The following is a 19,330-nucleotide window of genomic DNA, read 5'->3' as shown; positions in this document are numbered from 1 at the left end:
TCACTATAGTTTAGATTGGAAAAGAATAAGTTCTTAGTCTAAACTCCAGTTTTCACACAGTTCTGACTTTCCAAAGCATTCACTTTAGAGGCTGAAATACTCCATGCTAGGATCAAACCACACTTCTTCAGCCATTTTAGGCTGAAAGACATGCAAGAAAGAGCTCAAAAGGGGAAAAAAAAAAGAGGAAAGCAATGACAGTAACATGTGTGAGTTTCCACATACTAAACCTTTAAATTAACTTTCTTGTGAAAAAGATAAGTGGCCTGAGTTCAGGAATAAAGGCTGATCCAGATGGCAAAGCTACTGCAGGTGCTGCCCATTTACACTACACTGGTTGCTCCAGGTTGGTTAGTTATTTCTGCACTTTCCACCACAAACAATTCAGCAGCGTCACTGGGTTGCACAGAATTGTTTAGGCTGGAAAAGACCTTTAAGATCACTAAGTCCAATCATTAACTGGTTTTCATTCCAATTTTTGACTCCAGATTCCGATTTTGACTCAGTGGTAGCAAGAGAATATGGGAACCCAGTGTAGCACAGTATGGTGGGAACCAGTCTCCACATCACACTGGTTTTGTATGATCTGAATGTGAAGCTCTGTGAAACATTTGATACGGAAGGACCATTGCAGCAGACTGTCCAAACAGATTAAAACAAAAATGAACAATTGCCCCAAGTCTCTAGCAAGTTACAGTTGTAACTTCCCAATGAAAACAGGGAATCTTAAATTTCTTCTGTAAGTCAGCTATACTGAACATTTGCAATATTTGTTTTTATTTCTGACTCCAAGTTAAATAAAACCTGTATTATTTACTATGACTAAACATGAATAACTGCCAAACATTTATAAAACCTGAGTGACCACAGAAAATTCCAGTTCAATAGAGCCACCAAACAAGGAAACACTAAAATATCATTAAAATTTGCCTTTATTTTTCTTACACGAGAATTCCACACAAACCAAGGTGACTCTGTTTTATAAGACTCTCTTCCCAATTTAATAAATTTTCAAGATGATCATGAACAGTGTAAAGCCGTAAATAACTTTTCCTGTTGAGGGCTACAGCAAAGTTTCTTCAGTTGTTGTAATCCTGGAGGGCCTGAGCCATGAAAAGCTTGCCCAGGTTCTGTGCATTAAACTCCTTAATATTCTGGCAGTAGGTATTAATTTGACCTGTCAAAAAGAAAGAAGAGTAAAAACCCTTGTCAGTTTTGAAATTTAGAAAAACTGCCTAGAACACCATTTTTCAAAAGCCAAATGAACGTGAATCATTGAGGATTTATAGGAAGAAGCAACCAAAACTGCTCAACTACTCTACACATAGGAATTTTACATTTTCAGGATTCCCAAACAGGTTTGGGAAGAAGAAGAAACTAAATCAGGAGAACACATAAACTGGTATGCTCAGAAAACCCCTCAATTTTCCTACAATATTACATACAATTTCTGAAAATACATAGGACAATAAAAAGAATAAACAATTTTTGCTGCTGCATGGAAAGCTCAATCACATTAATTCCTCAATTTAGATGCTCTAAAAATACTACGAGACTGAATTTCAGTTCTGTTCTTATGTATCTGCTGTCCCTATTAAAATATTTGTAAAAAATATTTTTCTGCAGCAGACTGAAAATTGTGGTACTCCTGACATTCCGCTAGCTTTTTTTTCCACCTAACATTTCACTTTATTCACTATTTCAAGATTCATCAGGGTATGAAGATTTGTTGGTGTTTTACAAATCAAACATGCCCATCAAAGCATTTTTATACTCTTACAGCTACAAGTTATTTCCCTTGTTAACTAGGAAAAGCAAAACATGAAGCTAGTTTAATCAAAATTCAGGCTGTTGAGAAGGCCAATAAACTCTCAATGTAATGCTCTATTTGAAAAGTTTTGAAATGCCTCAGAGACAAAAGAGCTAAGTTTTAGTCTTTATCCACAAACTTTACTTCATCTAAGCTGAAGTGTGTGCTTTCAATTCTTCCCCTGACTATAGGAAAAGAACAAAGAAAGTGCTCTGGCTGAAAACTGTTTTTTCCTTTAAGTATAATAGTTTTCAATTCCTTCTCTTGTAAGAGATGATTCATTTTAAGCTATCAGTTTCATAAAACACACATGTACACACATACACACTTCCATTGCATTTATAAACTATGCTAGAGCTGAATGTTTAAATACTTTCATGGTGCTAGGATTCAGTAACTGGTAAAAACTATCAAAACAATACCTTTTTTTTTTTAAAGACTCTGTGAGGAATAATAAATCAAGAATATTATTTCTTCTAAAAGCAGCCCTTATTAGTAGTATGAAAGTATTAAGTATTAAAATAATAATCTTTTTGTCACTTCAGAATTTAAGACCAGTAACTCAAATGAATTTTTTTTTTTTAACATCAAAGCACTCTTTGCTGTACAGTATATTACCAGGATTTTGGTTTAATTTTCTCTCAGTACAAAACAAGGTAATAGCTATTTGATCCAAATAGCCTGCTTGGTTAAACAATTTGCTTTCTCGTGACATTTTCCAAATTTATTGTACTTAGTAGGGCATCTAGGTTGTCTGCTGTCTGTTGACAATGTGAAGTCCCAGTATTTTTACCCTTCCACGAGTCACAGGACAGGCACTGACTGTGGCTATGCCCTGCAAGCACACTAGCAAACAGGAAATTGGGGGGTGGTACCTACACCTATCTATGCTCTGTTCCCATTTATATTTTCATTCCCTTGGGGTCCAAGATGATGGGGATAGTTTCCCTAAATCTCTGGCCATACAAATCAATGAAATTATCCCCATTCTATTTGAAATTAAAAGCAAAACCGTCTCAGCTGCTGCAACAGCCAGTTCAAACCTAGAAATGTTATCAGTAACTTAGGGCCGCAGTCAACTGCTCTGAATCAGAAGTTCCAGCCCCAACAGCTTATTCCTGCCTGTACAGCTCCTGCCTGAACTTCTGGAGCTCAGGGAGGGGCTGGGGCATGAGTGCAGGCAGCAGCTACACCCACTCATGTAGAAAGCCTGCCCTGTGGGCATTTCTTCATCTCTGCTTTAAAATCCCAAATTTAACACATCAAGGACAGTATTTGGAAAGCTACCAATGCCACAATATCACACCATAATGGCAAAGGTAATGAAAAATAGAGATGCTTTCAGAGGATACAACTGCACTTTTTCTCAAGCTAACATTCATATATGAAAAGATGAGTTGAAAACGCTGCTAAACATTACCTGCAATAAGGAGTGACTCCATTCTTGGAGGTGGCTGTGGTGGTTTGAACAGTTTATTGATGTCCTCCTCAGGAAGAGGGGGTTCTCCTCGACTTTGACGCTGTATATTTTCTTGCTGACGTCTCTGCTGGTACTGAAAATAAAGTAACAGGTTCAGAAGGCAGCAGGACTTCCAAAGCTGCAAAAGGTTTTTCTTTCCAGGTGCTTTTTACTAACCAGCAAGTATGCTTTAAAAATTACACTTATTCAATGCAATTCAGGTTATTTCAAACAATGCTAATGTGATTCACAGTTTACTGCAATTCACTGGCAACAAGCTGTCCCCACCTCACAAACTGGCACCTTAAATAAGAGAGATGCTGCAGAACTATGAGGTACTGAGGTGATGGGGTAATGCTGTGTCTGATGGAAAGAATACAGCATGATAGATAAAGGCCTCCATTGCCCCACAGAGAAAAGCAAGGTATGGAATATGGTAGGTATGAGAAACCATTACCTCAGACAGTTATATAAACAAGAAATTCTCCATTTTATGCAAGTTAAAGGTCAAACCAATATTAATGTGAAAGGGGAAGCAAACTTGATTAAATAAGGTATTTTAAGCCAAAAAATATTAATTCTAAACTGAGAACAAAGTGGTGACTGAAACCAAGCACAATGATTTATTTCTCTATTCCAGTTATTTAGATATTCTGCCATTTCAATGTCATTTCTTTGTGGGTTACTAGACGATATACTAGAGTAGCAGCTTGTAGAAATTATTCTGCTATATATATAAAAAAAATTTGTTTTCAGTGCTTCTCTTTCCCATATAGATCACTTGAACTTTACAAAAATTGAAGCAGACCATTTCTATAGCTTTTGGATAAACATTTGTTCTTGCAGAAGCACACAAATCTGAAAACATGTATATGAGATCTCATACTGTATGTCACAGCATGGAACTAGTTATAAGGTTTGTCTTCAAAGCCCTCATATTCAATGCACACACACACAAATCTTTTTTTTAATGGGGCAGAGAACACAGTGTTTTCTCTCACTTAAATGTATCTGTGATTCTGTGAGTTTGAAAACAGTTCTTACTTGGTGGCACATAATCAAATGAAGTAATTTTTTTCCAGTAGTAGTGACAAATACATGTTTTCGGACAATGTTAAAAATAAAATCTTAAATGCCCATATTTGTATGTGAATTGCATGTAGATTCCTTTTTCTTTGCATTACCCCATTCACTTCTCAGCAGTCTGCCTATTATTCTTTATTGAAACAGCTTGCTCTTAATCACAATTGCTCCATTTCAAAAATGAAGTTACAACCACTAACTATGCCACAATGAGCCACTACTAAAGCAGCTATAGTTAGTAAAGAAATTGAGACACCATGGAACCTACTTTGCTCTGCTTTTCAAAATAAATAGATCTCCTTGTTATTAACAAAAACCTTTGAAGTAGATGCCATCTTTCTATTCAAATTAGGCAGTAAAGGAAAACAAATTTTCTGAAGATAACATGCATGAAGCTTCTATGTCCTCAGGAACTACAAAGCCAGGAGAGATCACTGATCATGTGCTGCTTCCCTGAAGTATTCCCTGTCCAAGCTTCACTTTACTTAAGTGAAAAAAGGCAATTTTGAGTTTAAAATAGTAAGTGATGAAGCATCTCACATGAGCCACAGGTGTTCTTTTTAATAATAACTTACTTTGTGTGGTAATACCTGCAATATTTATCTTAGAAGTGGTCTGGCCATTTTTCAGTTGGCCAATATTGAATCTTGTCATATCTCTGTCTGCTAGATTAAAGAGTTCAAATTTATTTTTCATGCAGATATTTCTTGAGTAAGCAAGTAATTTGTTAACTTATCATGTGATGTGAGTTGTGTTCACCAAGATCTGCTCTCCAGGCTCTTAAATCATTCTCATAGTGCTTTTTTCCAATTTACCACCATTCTTCTATAGTTAGACACAGCATTGCTTTATCAAAGGCTGCAACAGCAAAGAAAGTAATAATGTCTCCAAATTATAACACAGCTAAGGTTGGAAGGGACCTCTGGAGGTCACCTTGTCCAACCCCTCTGCTTAAGCAGGGCCACCTAGAGCTGTTCTCTGTTCTCAAGGTTCTCTAATCAGACTGTTTTGGATTTTAAAGAGGCCTTTTGGCACCAGAAATTAAAAGTCAGCATCACCCAATCAGTATCATTATCTAGTGATAGAAAACATAACTAAAATATTCTTTCCAATCAGAGAACAGGCCGCTGTCTTCACAGTCCACTGGATTACGGTTCTTTATTTCTAGATACATGACTAGATACATTACATGTGATGGAACTAAAACACAGTTTGTTTTGGAACAAAGCTTGTACTTTCCCCTCTTTCATTTACTGAATGTTTGATCCCTGTGTCTATGGTGTATTTATAAATTATTTTGGTTTATCATAAATCATTAATACACATGTAAAATTGCAAAGAAAGCCAAATCCATACTTTATGTCACTAGAAGTGAATTCTAGCACATTTTATAAATCTTCTTGTATAGGGTTTGTGTGGCAAGGTTTGGTAGCAGGGGGGCTACAGGGATGGATTCTGTGAAAGATTGCCAGAAGCTTCCACCATGTCCAACAGAGATAACACTAGCTCGCTCTGAGATGGACCTGCCAAGGCTGAGCCCAACAGCAACACTGACAGCACCTCTGAGATAAAACATTTAAGAAGAGGGGAAATAAAGCCCTGCATAATGGCAGCTGAGAGAGGGTAATGAGAGTGTGTGAGAGAAACAGCCCTACAGACACCAAGGTCAGAGAGGAAGGAGTGGGAGGAGCTGCTCCAGTCAGCAGAGCTAAGATTCCCCTGCAGCTCGTGGTGAAAACAATGATGAAGCAGCTGTGCCCCTGCAGCCCATGGAGCAGGGGAGGAGTGTGAGAAGTCCTACCCCTGAAGAGGAAGAAGTGGCAGAGACAATGTGTGATCAACTGACCGCAGCCCCCGTTCCCAACCCCTTGTGCTGCTGAGGGGAAAAAGGAGAGAAAATAGGGAGTGAAGTTGAGCCCAGGAAGAAGGGAAGGGTTGGGGGGAAGGTGTTTTAATATTTGGGTTTATTTCTCATCACCCTACTCTGATTTGACTGGTAATAAATTAATTTCCCCAAATTGAGCCCGTTTTGCCCATGACAGTAACAGCTACATGATCGCTCCCTGTCTTCATACTGATTTCTGGGAGTTTCCTTGTATTTTTTCTTCCCTGCCCAGCTGAGGAGGGGAGTGATAAAGTGGCTTTCCAGGACACCTGGCACTCAGCCAGGGTCAATCCACCTCATGACTTAACAGGTATGTTTTTGTAAGAATTTTATCTTCCTTAGATCCCAATTCATCTGTCTTGGATAACACCACCCAAAAGGTTATTTTGTGGAAAAAAAAAATGCTCTCATTCAGGTTTTTCCATGTTACCAACCTGATGTTTCTGCTGCTGCTGTTTGCTTACATTCCTCAGGTACGTATTGTATTTAACAATGTCTTGGCTCATCTCATCCACTCTGTCCATCAGTAGCTGCAGACTCTTCCCAAGGTGATTACTGAAATACAAGAAACATTCATGAAAGATTAAATTTACTATTAAAAAAGAAGTTTTAAAATTTAAAAGCCATTCTGTCATTTACCATCATTTTTGCATGGATGGCACTGTTTGCAAATCCTTAAATTCCTTATCTTTGTTCATATACTTATCTGATGATACTTTACATGGCATCTCCTCCTCTAGCATCTTTGCCTTGTTGCAAATATCATATTTAAGTGTTTTGGTCTTTCCAGGAACCTCTCAGTAATGAAAAAACAATGCCCTGAATGAATTTAAAGTTATTACAGATGAAGGTCATACGTTTGAAAGAAAAAGTCTGATGCTTTTGTGACATGCAACCCAAACAATATTCCAGGAGATGTGTTCAAAGAGTTTGGTTTCGAATTACTACTTACTTACAAGGTTTTTCACAGATTTTTAACTATCTCTGCAGAGAAATTCTTGAGAACTGCATCTCATTTAACTAGTAAATCAAACCACGCCTGAAGTTCAGCAGACATTGCTTGATCTTAGCTGTTGAGAGGGAGAGTTGCGCCCAGCCCAGCCAGCTCCACATTCCATACCAACATGGAAGCAGCAAGGCTGGGCGCGTCCAGTTCCAGTTATGCGATCTACTGCCTTGGCCAGACAAATGCAGTCTGTTAAACAACTTTTATTGTTACCATTTTTAGCAATGGATTCAGTATTTTACAGGAATGTTCAACTCAAGGTATAGCTTCCAAGTCAAAGTTTTGGAAGTTTTTAGGTTGGTGCCCATGGAGACAGTATTCATCCCAAATTGTGTTTACAGGGTAGAGCAGCAAAGAAGGACACTTTCTTCTCTCTATTGATTCCTTTGATCAGAAGTTAGTTTGTTGGCTCTGAGCTAAGCCTCAGCCAGTACTACCTGGCTGAAGGCCAACAACTCAAAAAGCTAAACTCCATCCTTCTCTTCCTCACTACAATTCATGAGAGTTTCTTTCCAATAAAAAAGTTTGGTGCACTTCAATGTCAGAATCATATCCTTCAGTCACTGTTTCTCTGTGTTATCTGAGATTTCTTCTGCCTTTCCCAATGCATTCCTGCCATCCTACAGCCTATGGACTGGGGAGACTCTAATGCAAAGGCACAAAGCTAAAGGGAACCACACATGAAATATTACACACATCCCTTTTTAAGTGTAAGTTATTCCCCAAATCCAAAGAACTCATAGCTGGAGACAGAAGCTGGTAATGTAGTGAGGCAGTAGGATACCTGCTGAGATCGGAGCTGGAGGCATCCTTATCTCAGTGCTAGGACAGCTGTTTCACTCACTGAGCTGCCTGCTCACTGAACAAAGGGCTGCATCAGTAACTTCAGAACACAATTTATTTACAAGCCAGAGTTAGATCTCAGTTGTGCACGGGACAGATGGTGAGGAGGATTTCAGCTACACAGCAGCAAGAAAGGCGCCACTATAATAATTATTTTTAAACTTCTTGGGGGTTTTTTGGTTGAACATTTCAAGAACACGGTATTTAGAACTGTGGAATATTGCCATGGCTAGGGGCGTGCATGTTTCCAGTTTTTTACAGAGTTTATATTACACAGAGTTTGTGTTAGAACTGGCTATTATCAGAAATGCTTGTGTAGGTACACACTAAAGGCCTTGTGGGGTATGTGCACATCAGAAATACATAATTATTTTACAGATAGTGTCCATGTGAAATATAGCTGGTTACAAAGAATATGTTTTATATGAATCTCTTTGGGACCAGCTTAGTACAGCAGAATACAGAAACAGAGAGTTATTGTTAGAAGTTGCAGTAATACAGTGTTTGCTCTCATTGCCAGGGAAACAAAAAGCTAAAAACAGATAACTTAAACAGATGTGAACTGAGACATGAAGTGATAAGTATGCTGCAAATAGAGTACCAGCTTTTTCCTCAGCTCTCATGTGGTTGATACCCTTTTTTGCTCCATTTCTTAAAAAAAAAAAAAAAATAGAAAGACCAATAGCAAGTAATTTGTAAAAATGTATATATACAATGTTTAACCAGGTTTTACTCAGCTGGAGTTTATTCTGGTGGTATTCAGAAAGTTAGATCACATTGCTCCAGCCCATAACACTCACCATACACTTAATTAGCCCAAAGGGTCCTCTAGGTACCTCCTTACCTTGCAGCAGATCTCAAAGATCACATTGCTAGGTACCTCTGTGCATCAATGCAATTTAAAAAAAAATTAAAATATATGTATTTTAAAAAGGGGTGCCAGTAAATGCTGTTCACATGCTCATCAAGACTCACTTCCCTACAGGGCTCTGTGATAGTCAAATGTAGACAATGTGCAGCTCAGCACTTGGCTTTGTTGTTGTTCTGGGGGCATCAGTAATAAAGAACCTGCAATTTCAGTGGATGCATTTCAGTCAGCAGACTCAGCAAAGGAGTCGATTAAATTGAGTTTACATTTAAATTAGTGAGTAGTGTAGACCAACAGGAGCAGATCTATAAAGCAAAACAGCTGGTGTTGAGAAACCAATGGCCATGGTACATGTGTCTCGGGGGGCTCTTATCACTACTTCTAACACAGTCCAGTGATCTGGAAGTGGCTGAAGCACAGTAATTATCTTTCTAATGCATCTTTTCAGTTTAGTTTCATCTGAAACAAGTCAGGTCTCAGATCACCCAGTGGTGATGATCTGAGCACACTCTTGAGCTGAACTAGAAGACAGCTCCACCCTAAGATAGCACCTGGAGACCACCACACTGGTATGTGAATCCTCATAAAAGAAAACTACCAGCTGCAGAACTGCTTTCATATTAAGCATCACTAAGTCCACACTGTGTTCTTTTTTGGGAAGAAATACAGATAATAAAAGAGGGAGAAACAGAATAAAAATCAGGGAAAAAAATCTGTCATGTGGATTCTTACACATCTAAAGAAGAAATAATCTAATGCAAGAGCCCTCCTCCAGAACTGTTACAGGATCATGCACCTGTAGGGAGTGACCTGTAAAACTTCCAGAAGTTTATCATTTGACACTTATCTGTGTACCTTAGATGGCATAATCAAAAATGCTCAGAAAGGACAAACACATACAAACTGTCAAAGGGAAACTGTCAAAGCCTGTATAGAACATAAAACAGATTAGAAAGTATAGCCTGGAAAGCAATTTCTTGTGCTGTGCATTTTTGCTGTAACAGCCTTATACTTAATAGGGTATAAACCTTCACGCAAAAGGGCAGATATGAAATCAGGTCCTTGGCACACGGATTACTCCTGATTCCTTGTTTAACAATTATCAAATACAAAGGTCACTTAATTCTGAGGGTGAGAAGTAGAAACCTGTGGAGTAGCATAATCTGCAGGTAACACTCATGGCCCTGGTCTTTTCTGTCTTTTCTTCCCAGTAGTGAGCCTTGCATCTGGCAGTGTTGCAGTCCAGCACTCACCGAAAGAGAAAGCAACAACTGTACATTAACTGAACTCACAGATCACTTACTACACAAGGACATCCAGCTAGGATGCAGGTCTGGCTAAAAGACGTGAATGCAAACCTTCCTCTTCCTGAGGGAGTGCTCGTAGCACGAGAGCCTCCCTTTGTAGATATATTTTAAGGAGAGCAAAGGTGCAGTTTACTGTTGCCAGCAAAGTCAGTTTAAGAGGTTCCAGCATCAGCATCTTCCTGCCTCTCCCTCTTTGCCCAAAGATTACAGCACTCTCAGCTGTATGGATTCAGCTGTTTGCGTGGGCACACTTCAAACTCTTTTAGTGAAATAGTCTACTGTAAATGCAAAACCACCCTCTGTTGGCTTTTTGGGTTTTTTTTGGGTTTTTTGTTGGTTTTTTTTTTAGGGAGGCTGAAGGAAGGGCTGGAAGGGAAGAGTGGGAGTCTGCCTTTTTCCATCAGACTATTCCACAAAGCTATTTGTACAGCCATATTCTGAAACAGATGAGGGAATAAAAATCTTTGAGGGTGGGAGGGGTGTAGAGATGAAATGGGGGTAGGGGGAGAAACGAGGCAAGCAGCTGGGGCTGGAACCTCAAACTGGCTCCACTTCTGTAGGATTCATAATGGGGAACTACACATGAAGCCCACATTTAGTTCAGCATCTTTAATCAGAAAAGGACTCCAGTCACACTTGCTAAAGGTCTGAAACACCCAAAATGAAGCCTCAAGTGAAACACCCAAACTTCAAAGAGCAGCAGCAATTCACATCATTCTCAGCTGCCCGTGTCCTGCTCATTAGTTTTAGTTGTTTCCACACACAGCTCACAGGCCTCAGCTCACACTTTTGGAGAAGCCCACGTACCCACACTGGGCCGGGAGCCTGGGTGCCTCAGCTCCCTCCAAGATCTGAGTCATGATGCTGTAACCGAGGCACCAAATTTTGGGTATAACAATTCTGAAGCTGGAGACGTCCCAAAAAGATGCCCCTCTAAACTTGCCCACAATTGCCATATTTGGACCCCCTCCCTTATTTGATTTTATTTTGCTTGCACCGTGGCTAAAGAAGACAAGAACAAGGAGCAGCAAGACGAAGCATAAGAAAATGTTGTATCTGTTGCTCATTTTTTCCACTTTCCATCAGCTCTACTGAGGCCTCTCTCCGAGTCACTGCTTTTTGGGAAAGGTGCCACCTTGTACAGCGTTTTTCCTCCTGGTGAGAACAGTTTTCGGTGGATTAGAGAGGTACTGCTGGGCAAAGCACATCTTTCTGATTAAAAATTTCTAAGGAACATTCCCACCACTTAGCAGAACTTGTCTACATCTCAGCATTTTAACCTGTGTTCAACCTGTGCTGTTTAAGAGGATTTTGTTTGAATGAGATATGTAAGTCAGGAGTCTTGAGCTCCATTTGTTTTCTACTCTGATTTTGATGTGTGCCTTTGGGTAACACATTTAACCTCTCTGTGTCAGGTTCCCCCCCTTCTGCAAATTAGAGATTTCCATAATTATCCTAATAATCTGTTAAGCACATTGAGATTTTTGAATGAGCAGTGCAATGTATAAAGTTTAATATTGTTTTCAAAAGCCAGTGTAACCCTCCTTATTGTCACTTTCGCAAAAATACTGCATCTGACGTTTGAAAAATATATCTGCCAAGTAGATGTTAGTGCAGTAAATGTTCAGCACATGTTTGCTTCTACTGACGCACACTATTAGAAAAATTGCTTGAGACAAATTGAGATATTATAGAACAACCCTATTATGAAGCTAGACCACAAAAAAGGTTTTTTTAATTTAAACTAGATCATCAATAAAATAAGGAAGAGATGGATGAGAATGAGAAAGTTGGTTGTAATTATTTCTCTGAAGATCTGGAACATTATCTGACAGGATTTTAATTCTTGAGTCTCTATCAAAAGACTGGCAGTGCTCCAAGGTCTTCAAGACATTTTGGTCCTTAAGGGTAGCAGGAGGGTAACAGTTTGAGAAAAGGGTCTTTACTTGCTACTACTTGCTAGCCTTGTGCTAGTCTGCTTTCAACTTCTTTGCCTAGAATATTACAGTCAATTCAGATTTCACAAGAGAAACACAAATTTTTGCCCCCAAAAAGTAAACTACTATATACAATCACAAATGTACTTCAAAAGGAGAATGATATTAAGGTGTAGGCAAAGTACCTCAAATAGGTAGAGCTTCAAACTCAGACAAGGTGGGTGGCCGAACATGTGAAAATCATGATGAAGTAAACTCTCCAGAGGAGAGGAACTGTGGGTAAATAATTTTATTGCCAAAACTATTGCTTCAGAAGATTACAAAAGGTTCAGGGATGCTCAAAAAGAACAAAAAAAAAAACCAACCCAAAACCATCAAAAAACCAAAAAAGCCTAACCAACCCCGAACGCCAAAGAAATAAACCAACAACAAAAAAACCCCAAACAAAACAAAGAAAAAAACAAAAACAAAACCAAAAAAAAACAAGGCCAAAGTCAAAAAGGAGCCTTGAAGTTACTGTCAACGACAGTAATAATTGCAAAGTGCAGAAGACAGGCACCAAAATTAAAAGTTGCTATCTGAAATGTTTTAGCCACAGCTGCTGAAAGACAAAAATAAGGCAATGTGAAAATAAATACAGAAAAACGAAAGTAAAACTCAAAATAGTGGGGGTTTGAACTTCCCTACTTCAGGCAATATATTCTTTGACAGAGCAACTTTTGCAGCTGAATTCAAGTAAAAACTAGTTAAATATTTCAGCAAGCAGTACAAGTCACACTACCTTGAATAAACAAGCATTAAAATGTTTTAATTTGTTAGCTGCTGAGTTATACCAATGTAAGATATCATTGAATGTAACCTGCATGGTAACTAAAAGCAGCTATCAAATATTAAAAAAAGGACACATACAAAAACCTCCAAGCAACCCACTGGGGTAATTTCCAAAATCTTCTCTCCTTCAAACCAAACTAATCACCTTAAGTTCCTCAAATAGACCAGGTGAGCCAGAAAAATCTGCCTGGAAAGTCTGTTTTTAATTTTGGGTTCATGTTTCTCTTGTTCACTTCTCGTCCCCTTTACTGATCTGAGGACCAACACAAAAGCCTGTCTTGCACCAGGTTTTTAACACCATCACTCCAGAACAGAAAACAATTTGTACAGTTCTTATCTTTGATCTTGAGCCAGGGCAGTGGTACTGAACAGTTACTATGTAAGATGTAAAGCTGATGAAAAACTTCAACTGTGGCTTGTGATCTGTTCAAATTACTTTCCATTTCCAGAATTGTATTGTCTGACCAGCAGCACCCCTTGCTAGGATCCAGGGTGCTGGGTAGTCCCAGCCCTTTATACAGGAGCAAACTCATAGAAACAACCAAGGACTGTCAGGTCACCTGGAAACCTGCTGTATCCTCAGCATGGTCCTCTTTTTCACAATAAAATGACAGAGCTCACAATCAAATCATTGTCATCTCCTACATCCAGCGTCCACCCTCTCCTCAGATGAGATAAGGTTTGTGATCTTTGACCAAGGAAAGAAAGAGCCTGACAAAAAGCCTGTGGAGTCAAACAGATTGAACACCTCGGTAAAAATTCTTCACTTCATTAATTCCAATGCTCAAAGTCACAACTTTACTGGACAGAATTATTGACTAAGTATCACTTGTGATATTTGTAAATTCCCCAGCAGAGTTCAACCCTATACTTGTTCTCTCTTAACCACTTTCTCTAAAAGCTACCAGATCTCTCAATACCTCCACATAAGCTCAAGTAGACAGAGAAGAAAATTTCCACTAGAAATATGGATCATTATCTTCAGTCTTATGGGGGGGGGGGGGCAGGCAGCAGAAAAAAGAAAAAAAGAAAAGAGACCACTAGGATCAGAAGCTTGGCACACAACACCTTGATGTGTAAGTAGAGTGTTATACCCCAAAAACCCAGTTTCTACATACAACAAGATACTGCATCATTTTGTGTATCTGGTTGTTTTGGTCAGCCCAATAATAATCCAAATAACTGTATTGTGTTGTGTAAGATTTAAGCACCACCAAATTCTTGATCATACTGCTAGAAGGCATTCCAGCTTTGTAATCAGAAGTGTATTTTCGGGACAAAGTGCTACAAGAACAAAGTGTTATTCTTAAAGTTATAAGAAGATCATTTTAGAAACTCAATTTCTGACATTCTGAATGCTGGCTGTCATGACAATCAGTCTGAGCATTTTTGTCAGTTTCTCAGAGCCTTTATTATTTTATTTTATTTTCAAATTCATCCTGCTACCAAAGTAAAACAACTGCAATTTCTTTTTTATTAAAATAATTCATATAATTACTTAAGGAATATTTAACAACCAGCTTTTTTTTATATACAGATCTATTTGCCTAAATTTTCTGAGTGCCCACATTTTCTTGAAGAAATCCATAGCACAAGCAGAACAGGTATATGTGGATTTAATTCAAGGACTGAATTTAGTCCTTGAATCTAATACTACAGTTTTACTATGCAATTTTCCTTCAGCAAAGGAACATGAATGGTAAAGTGTTAACCCCATTAAAAGTCAAGGCAAAGCTTGCACGGACTGTAATGAGACTGGGATTTCACCCAAGGTGTTCAACTGTGGTTTGGGAAAGCGAATAAAAGTACATCCATTACTGTAACAAGTACTTACCTGCTAGCCAGACTGAGCAATTCATGTCTATCGGCTACTGCAGATTTCTTTTCCAGTTCCCACAACATCACATTGATCAGGTATGAATTCTTAATTACAATGGGCACTTCTTCAAACATGTTTTCATATGCAATATTTGCTTTTTTCAAGCTGTGAGAAAAAGTTAAAGAATATTTACCAATATAACCAGTACCTCTCTTATTCTCTTTGTTGAATTGCTGCTCCAACAATTGGCAATTTTGTAAAAACTCTTGATTGTCATAGTTCCACAATCTAACATGAGTGAAGTTTTGGTAAGAGCGCATTTGCATGGCAAAACCTCACGTTTACAAAGACTAGGAAAAGCTGCTCTAGGAAAAACTCTCACAAGTCAAGCAGCTGCCTTGCTTGCTAATACATTACCTACATAAAAAAGCCTCCAGCAACAGACTGTACTGACAGGATTAACTCTGCCCCTTCCAAAATATTTTACTGATTTCCCTGCCATCAGGGTTTCTCAAATAAAAGTGAACAGTTAGTTACCACATGACACTAAAATATATTTAACATAACTACTACAATGAAAAATGATTTCCCAAATAGCTGAATAATTAAAATTTTTACTGACCAAAAAATCAGATTCACAAAATAGCCTATGTTTTGGAATAATTAAATTCTATGGTGAATATTAAAATATAAACTTCCAGTGTGTATTTTTTTACAATATGCATAAAAACTATTGCTATTGCTTTATAATAAAGCAGACAGTAATACCTTTCATTAAATCTGGAAATAAAAGCATGATCTACAAGTTTCTAAGGAAATACAGCCTTAACTTCTCTATATTCATATTGGATTTTGGAATAAAATCTTTTCGATTTTGCCTCCTCCCCCCCCCCCCCTTTTTTTTTTGGACTAATCACAAATTTGCTTGTTCATCATGGAAATGTTTAGACACCAAGCAACGAAATGATTATGTTTTTTCTCAGTGAAGTAATTTTAACACGTGCTTGTGCTTTTGCTGTTGAATAGCTAGCTGCTGGAGGGAAAGGATGCCAGCTAAGGCCTACATCTGTAACAAGCGGCTCATCTTCTGAAACAGAGTAATTATCCTACTTTACTCCAGAAGATTGTGTCCACATGGCGGAGTTAATTTGGAATAAATACACAGCAACAGCTATTCCAGAATACCTGTTCTATTTTCCTTCAAGACAGACCAGGTATTTCCCTTCCTCCATTTCTTTTTGTCTGTTTTTGGCTCGGTTCCCAGATACAGCTATCTTCTCCATGGTCCTCTCAGCACATCCACTGACTAGCCCCAAAATCAGTTCAAGTTCCACCACTTACCCTGATGCCTAAAGACTGACTTTCATGCCCTCTCAGCCCCCTGTATCAGTGCTCATCTATCACTACCGACATAGATCCATTTTTCCAGCATGCACTGTTACATGAGATTTTAAAACACAGTGTTTCATTACCCCATGTACTATTCTGCACCCCAAATTCAGCAAACCCTATGAGAAAACATTCTTTGAAGTTACTTACGCTTCTGGAGAGAAGTCTTTTTCTTTGCAAACTTCCATCAGTTTGGGAGTCAGCCTATACGCCTTCAGGGACAAAGACCCTTGGGCAGTCTTAATGGGATCTATTAATTAAAAATGGAGGAAGCATAATATCAGCAGTATTAACAAACTCAGATTGCCTTTTTTATTTTTAAATATCTGAGTGACATAAACAGGAGGAAAATAACTAAGTAGTCCTATTAACAAAAATTAAGACAATGAACACAAAAAAGACACTATAGCAAAGGCAATCCTATTGTACCGCAAGGTAAAATACATCCAACAATATACAGTGAAGTGAATTAGTAAACTTAAGTTGGAGAACATGGGGGGGACCTAGACTCATTCTACTCACATTATTTCCACATTAAAGGTCAATTCACATTTTCTTTTCTTTCATATGAATTATCCACAGAACTTACGTAACAGCAACCTCATTTAAATAAAGATTTTTCCTTCCAGCTATTATGCGGTAAATTAAAATATTCATTAAACTATATTTTATATTAAGAAACGTAATTTTAGAGTAGCAATAAGCTAATTCAGATCAAGTTGCCATGCTGCTTCGTGTATGTCAATGTAACTGGTATATAAAATGATTCCTTTTGCCTTGACATACTCTGTTGAATTTAGGGGGAAATTTTCTAAACAAACTGTTACATTCCTTGGACAAAGAAGCTTAACACTTGCAGCATGATAACGGCTGAAGCATGCCAACATGAGAATAAAAGCTGTGTTAACATTCATGTTGTCTGAAACTTAACACAGTAAAACTTTTAGCAATCGGTGATAAAATGAAAACCAAAATAGACTGAAACAAGTGGAAAATTCATCAAGGTCTGATGATGCAATGTTTCCAGCCAATATAAGTATACTTTAACAACTTGTTCTTTACTGTAATCCAATTGTTAACATACTGAAACAATTTTGGGGCAGCTCATAAGATTGATCGTATTCATTAGTATTTTTTCTGACAGATACTCAGGACGTTACATTTACTTCTCAGCTGGAAACTATATGCAAGTCTGCCAGATATGGCAAACTGTGAGTGTTTGGGGAGGGGGAGGCTATAAAGCTGTTAAATTGCCTACGGTTCTGATACAGCACAGAACATCTGGTCTGGAGAGCTTGAGGAAACACCATTAAATAGGCAGAAAAGAAAAAAATCTTTGTGCTAAGAAACAGTCCAGGTTTTGTATGCTTCTGTCAGAGGTATAAAAAAAACTTGGCAATTCGTGCGATGATTGGTCAGTCACGTACAGAGCCAGACACGCTAGCAAGCGGGGTTTGTTAGACATCTGGTCGGGTTCCACCAGCCCCTTCCACGAGGGAGGGGAGATGAAGGAATAAAAATGAAGCAGCTACTCCAGCATTCCAAAACGTACACATCAGGGCTCTGATAGCAAGAAAAATAAACAGAAAGAAGGAAACCCTGTCTAGACTTAGCTGCTGCTGAGGCTGCCGTAGACACAGGGTTGGTATTTACTCGAAAAGGCCTGCCAGGCTACTCTTACAGGCAAAAGACAGAATACAAAAATAGTAGTAATAATATTAAGAAGGGAAAAGAATAATAAAGGAAACCTCATACTAACCGTAAATGAGAACTACAGACTCCTCAATTGCGTGCTGGTAGCTGAACTGGGAGTCCAGGAGGGCACGAGTGACAAAAGAGCCATAGTACGTGGACTGGTACCAGCCAACGTGAAGATGATCAATGTTTACGTGGCGGAGGCTTCGCATCATTTCCATCTGGTATTGAACTAGATTAAATAAAAAGTATGTTTAAAAAGTAAACTTACACAATTTGTACTATTTAGAGAGAAAGCTTGATATTAAATGAGTAAATTGTATTTTATTTTATTTTCATTTTTGCAACTGCCCATAAATTTGTTTACTCGCTGCTGGACTGTCTTCATTAAAATCCAGAGCTTCCTCAGAGAATGAGAGTAAGACCAGCCTGAGTAAGCAGACTTTTTCAGCTGCATTTAATTGCTAAAGTGATCAACAAACTGTCACACGTCATTTACAGTGTGCATTACCTTGCTCATTCATAAAAAAAAATTATACTGGGTTTCATTAAGCAGTAACATTTTGCCAATTAGTAACAAAGACATATTGTGATTTAAGTTGCAATACTGACTGGAATTAACTTGTGGAATCAAAAGGAGAATTATTTCATGAGTATAAGAAATAGATTATAAACTATCTGTGTCTTTTTCACAACAAAAAACTACATTTATGTTAAGAGTCTGAGGGACCAGCGATAGCTGTCAGATAGTTTTCACTGTATTTATCTCCTCTTTTTCAACACTGTTTCTTCTTTTTAGATGTATATAAATACAAAGAATGCATGTATGTACATACTGTTGTATATAATACACACACATCTATATACAGTAATTTACTTTAAAAAGATTACAACTTTTTTTTTCAGGCTTTTTACACCAACAGCTGTAATGTTTCATTGGATCAACCACATAAATTTTATTTATGGAACAGAATTCTATTCAGGAATATTTAACATAATCCCATTGAGCAGAGAAACACACCTTATCACTTATCAGACCTTTTAAACAGACAGACAGTGCCTGCTGGTTAAACTTAAGGAAACAGATTTCAGTGTGATTATCAGATGAACCAATGCTCAGAGCCAACCAACAGGAAATCAAATGCAACAACACTACACAATCCTTCAGTTTTGTCTGCAGCTGCAAAAACTACAAAGATAAAACACGCACCCCTTATGCATTCATTTTTGTTAATTTTTTTTAAGGCTTCTCCTTGCACAGATGAAAACACGATATTCATTATAAAAAAGCAACACAAATTCATTAGGGGCAGAATGTGCCACATTTTCAGACTCCACTCCGTACTTTTTCAAAAGGAAATAAAATCCAAACATATTAAAGATACTAGGAGACATTTT

At 38.0% G+C, this 19,330-nt stretch overlaps 1 protein-coding gene across 1 annotated transcript in view; it reads right to left on the bottom strand.

Annotated features, from left to right (window-relative positions):
• Window positions 1-914: 914 nt before the first annotated feature.
• The window catches only part of EIF3H (eukaryotic translation initiation factor 3 subunit H), an 86,332-nt gene continuing 67,916 nt past the window's right edge, over window positions 915-19,330 (bottom strand). The window contains exons 3-8 of the mRNA XM_027645680.1: window positions 17,997-18,164; window positions 16,388-16,487; window positions 14,864-15,013; window positions 6,672-6,792; window positions 3,231-3,363; window positions 915-1,177 (exon numbers count right to left, since the gene is read on the bottom strand). Coding sequence (XP_027501481.1) covers window positions 1,080-1,177; window positions 3,231-3,363; window positions 6,672-6,792; window positions 14,864-15,013; window positions 16,388-16,487; window positions 17,997-18,164 — 770 coding nt within the window. The 3' untranslated portion in view covers window positions 915-1,079. The remainder of the gene's footprint in view (window positions 1,178-3,230; window positions 3,364-6,671; window positions 6,793-14,863; window positions 15,014-16,387; window positions 16,488-17,996; window positions 18,165-19,330) is intronic.

The sequence above is a fragment of the Corapipo altera genome, unplaced genomic scaffold, assembly GCF_003945725.1.
Source record: "Corapipo altera isolate COAL_440 unplaced genomic scaffold, ASM394572v1 51, whole genome shotgun sequence".
In the NCBI taxonomy this organism is placed as follows: Eukaryota; Metazoa; Chordata; class Aves; order Passeriformes; family Pipridae; genus Corapipo; species Corapipo altera.
Note: the sequence above shows the minus strand (reverse complement) of the source record. Positions and strands in the feature narration are given on the sequence as shown.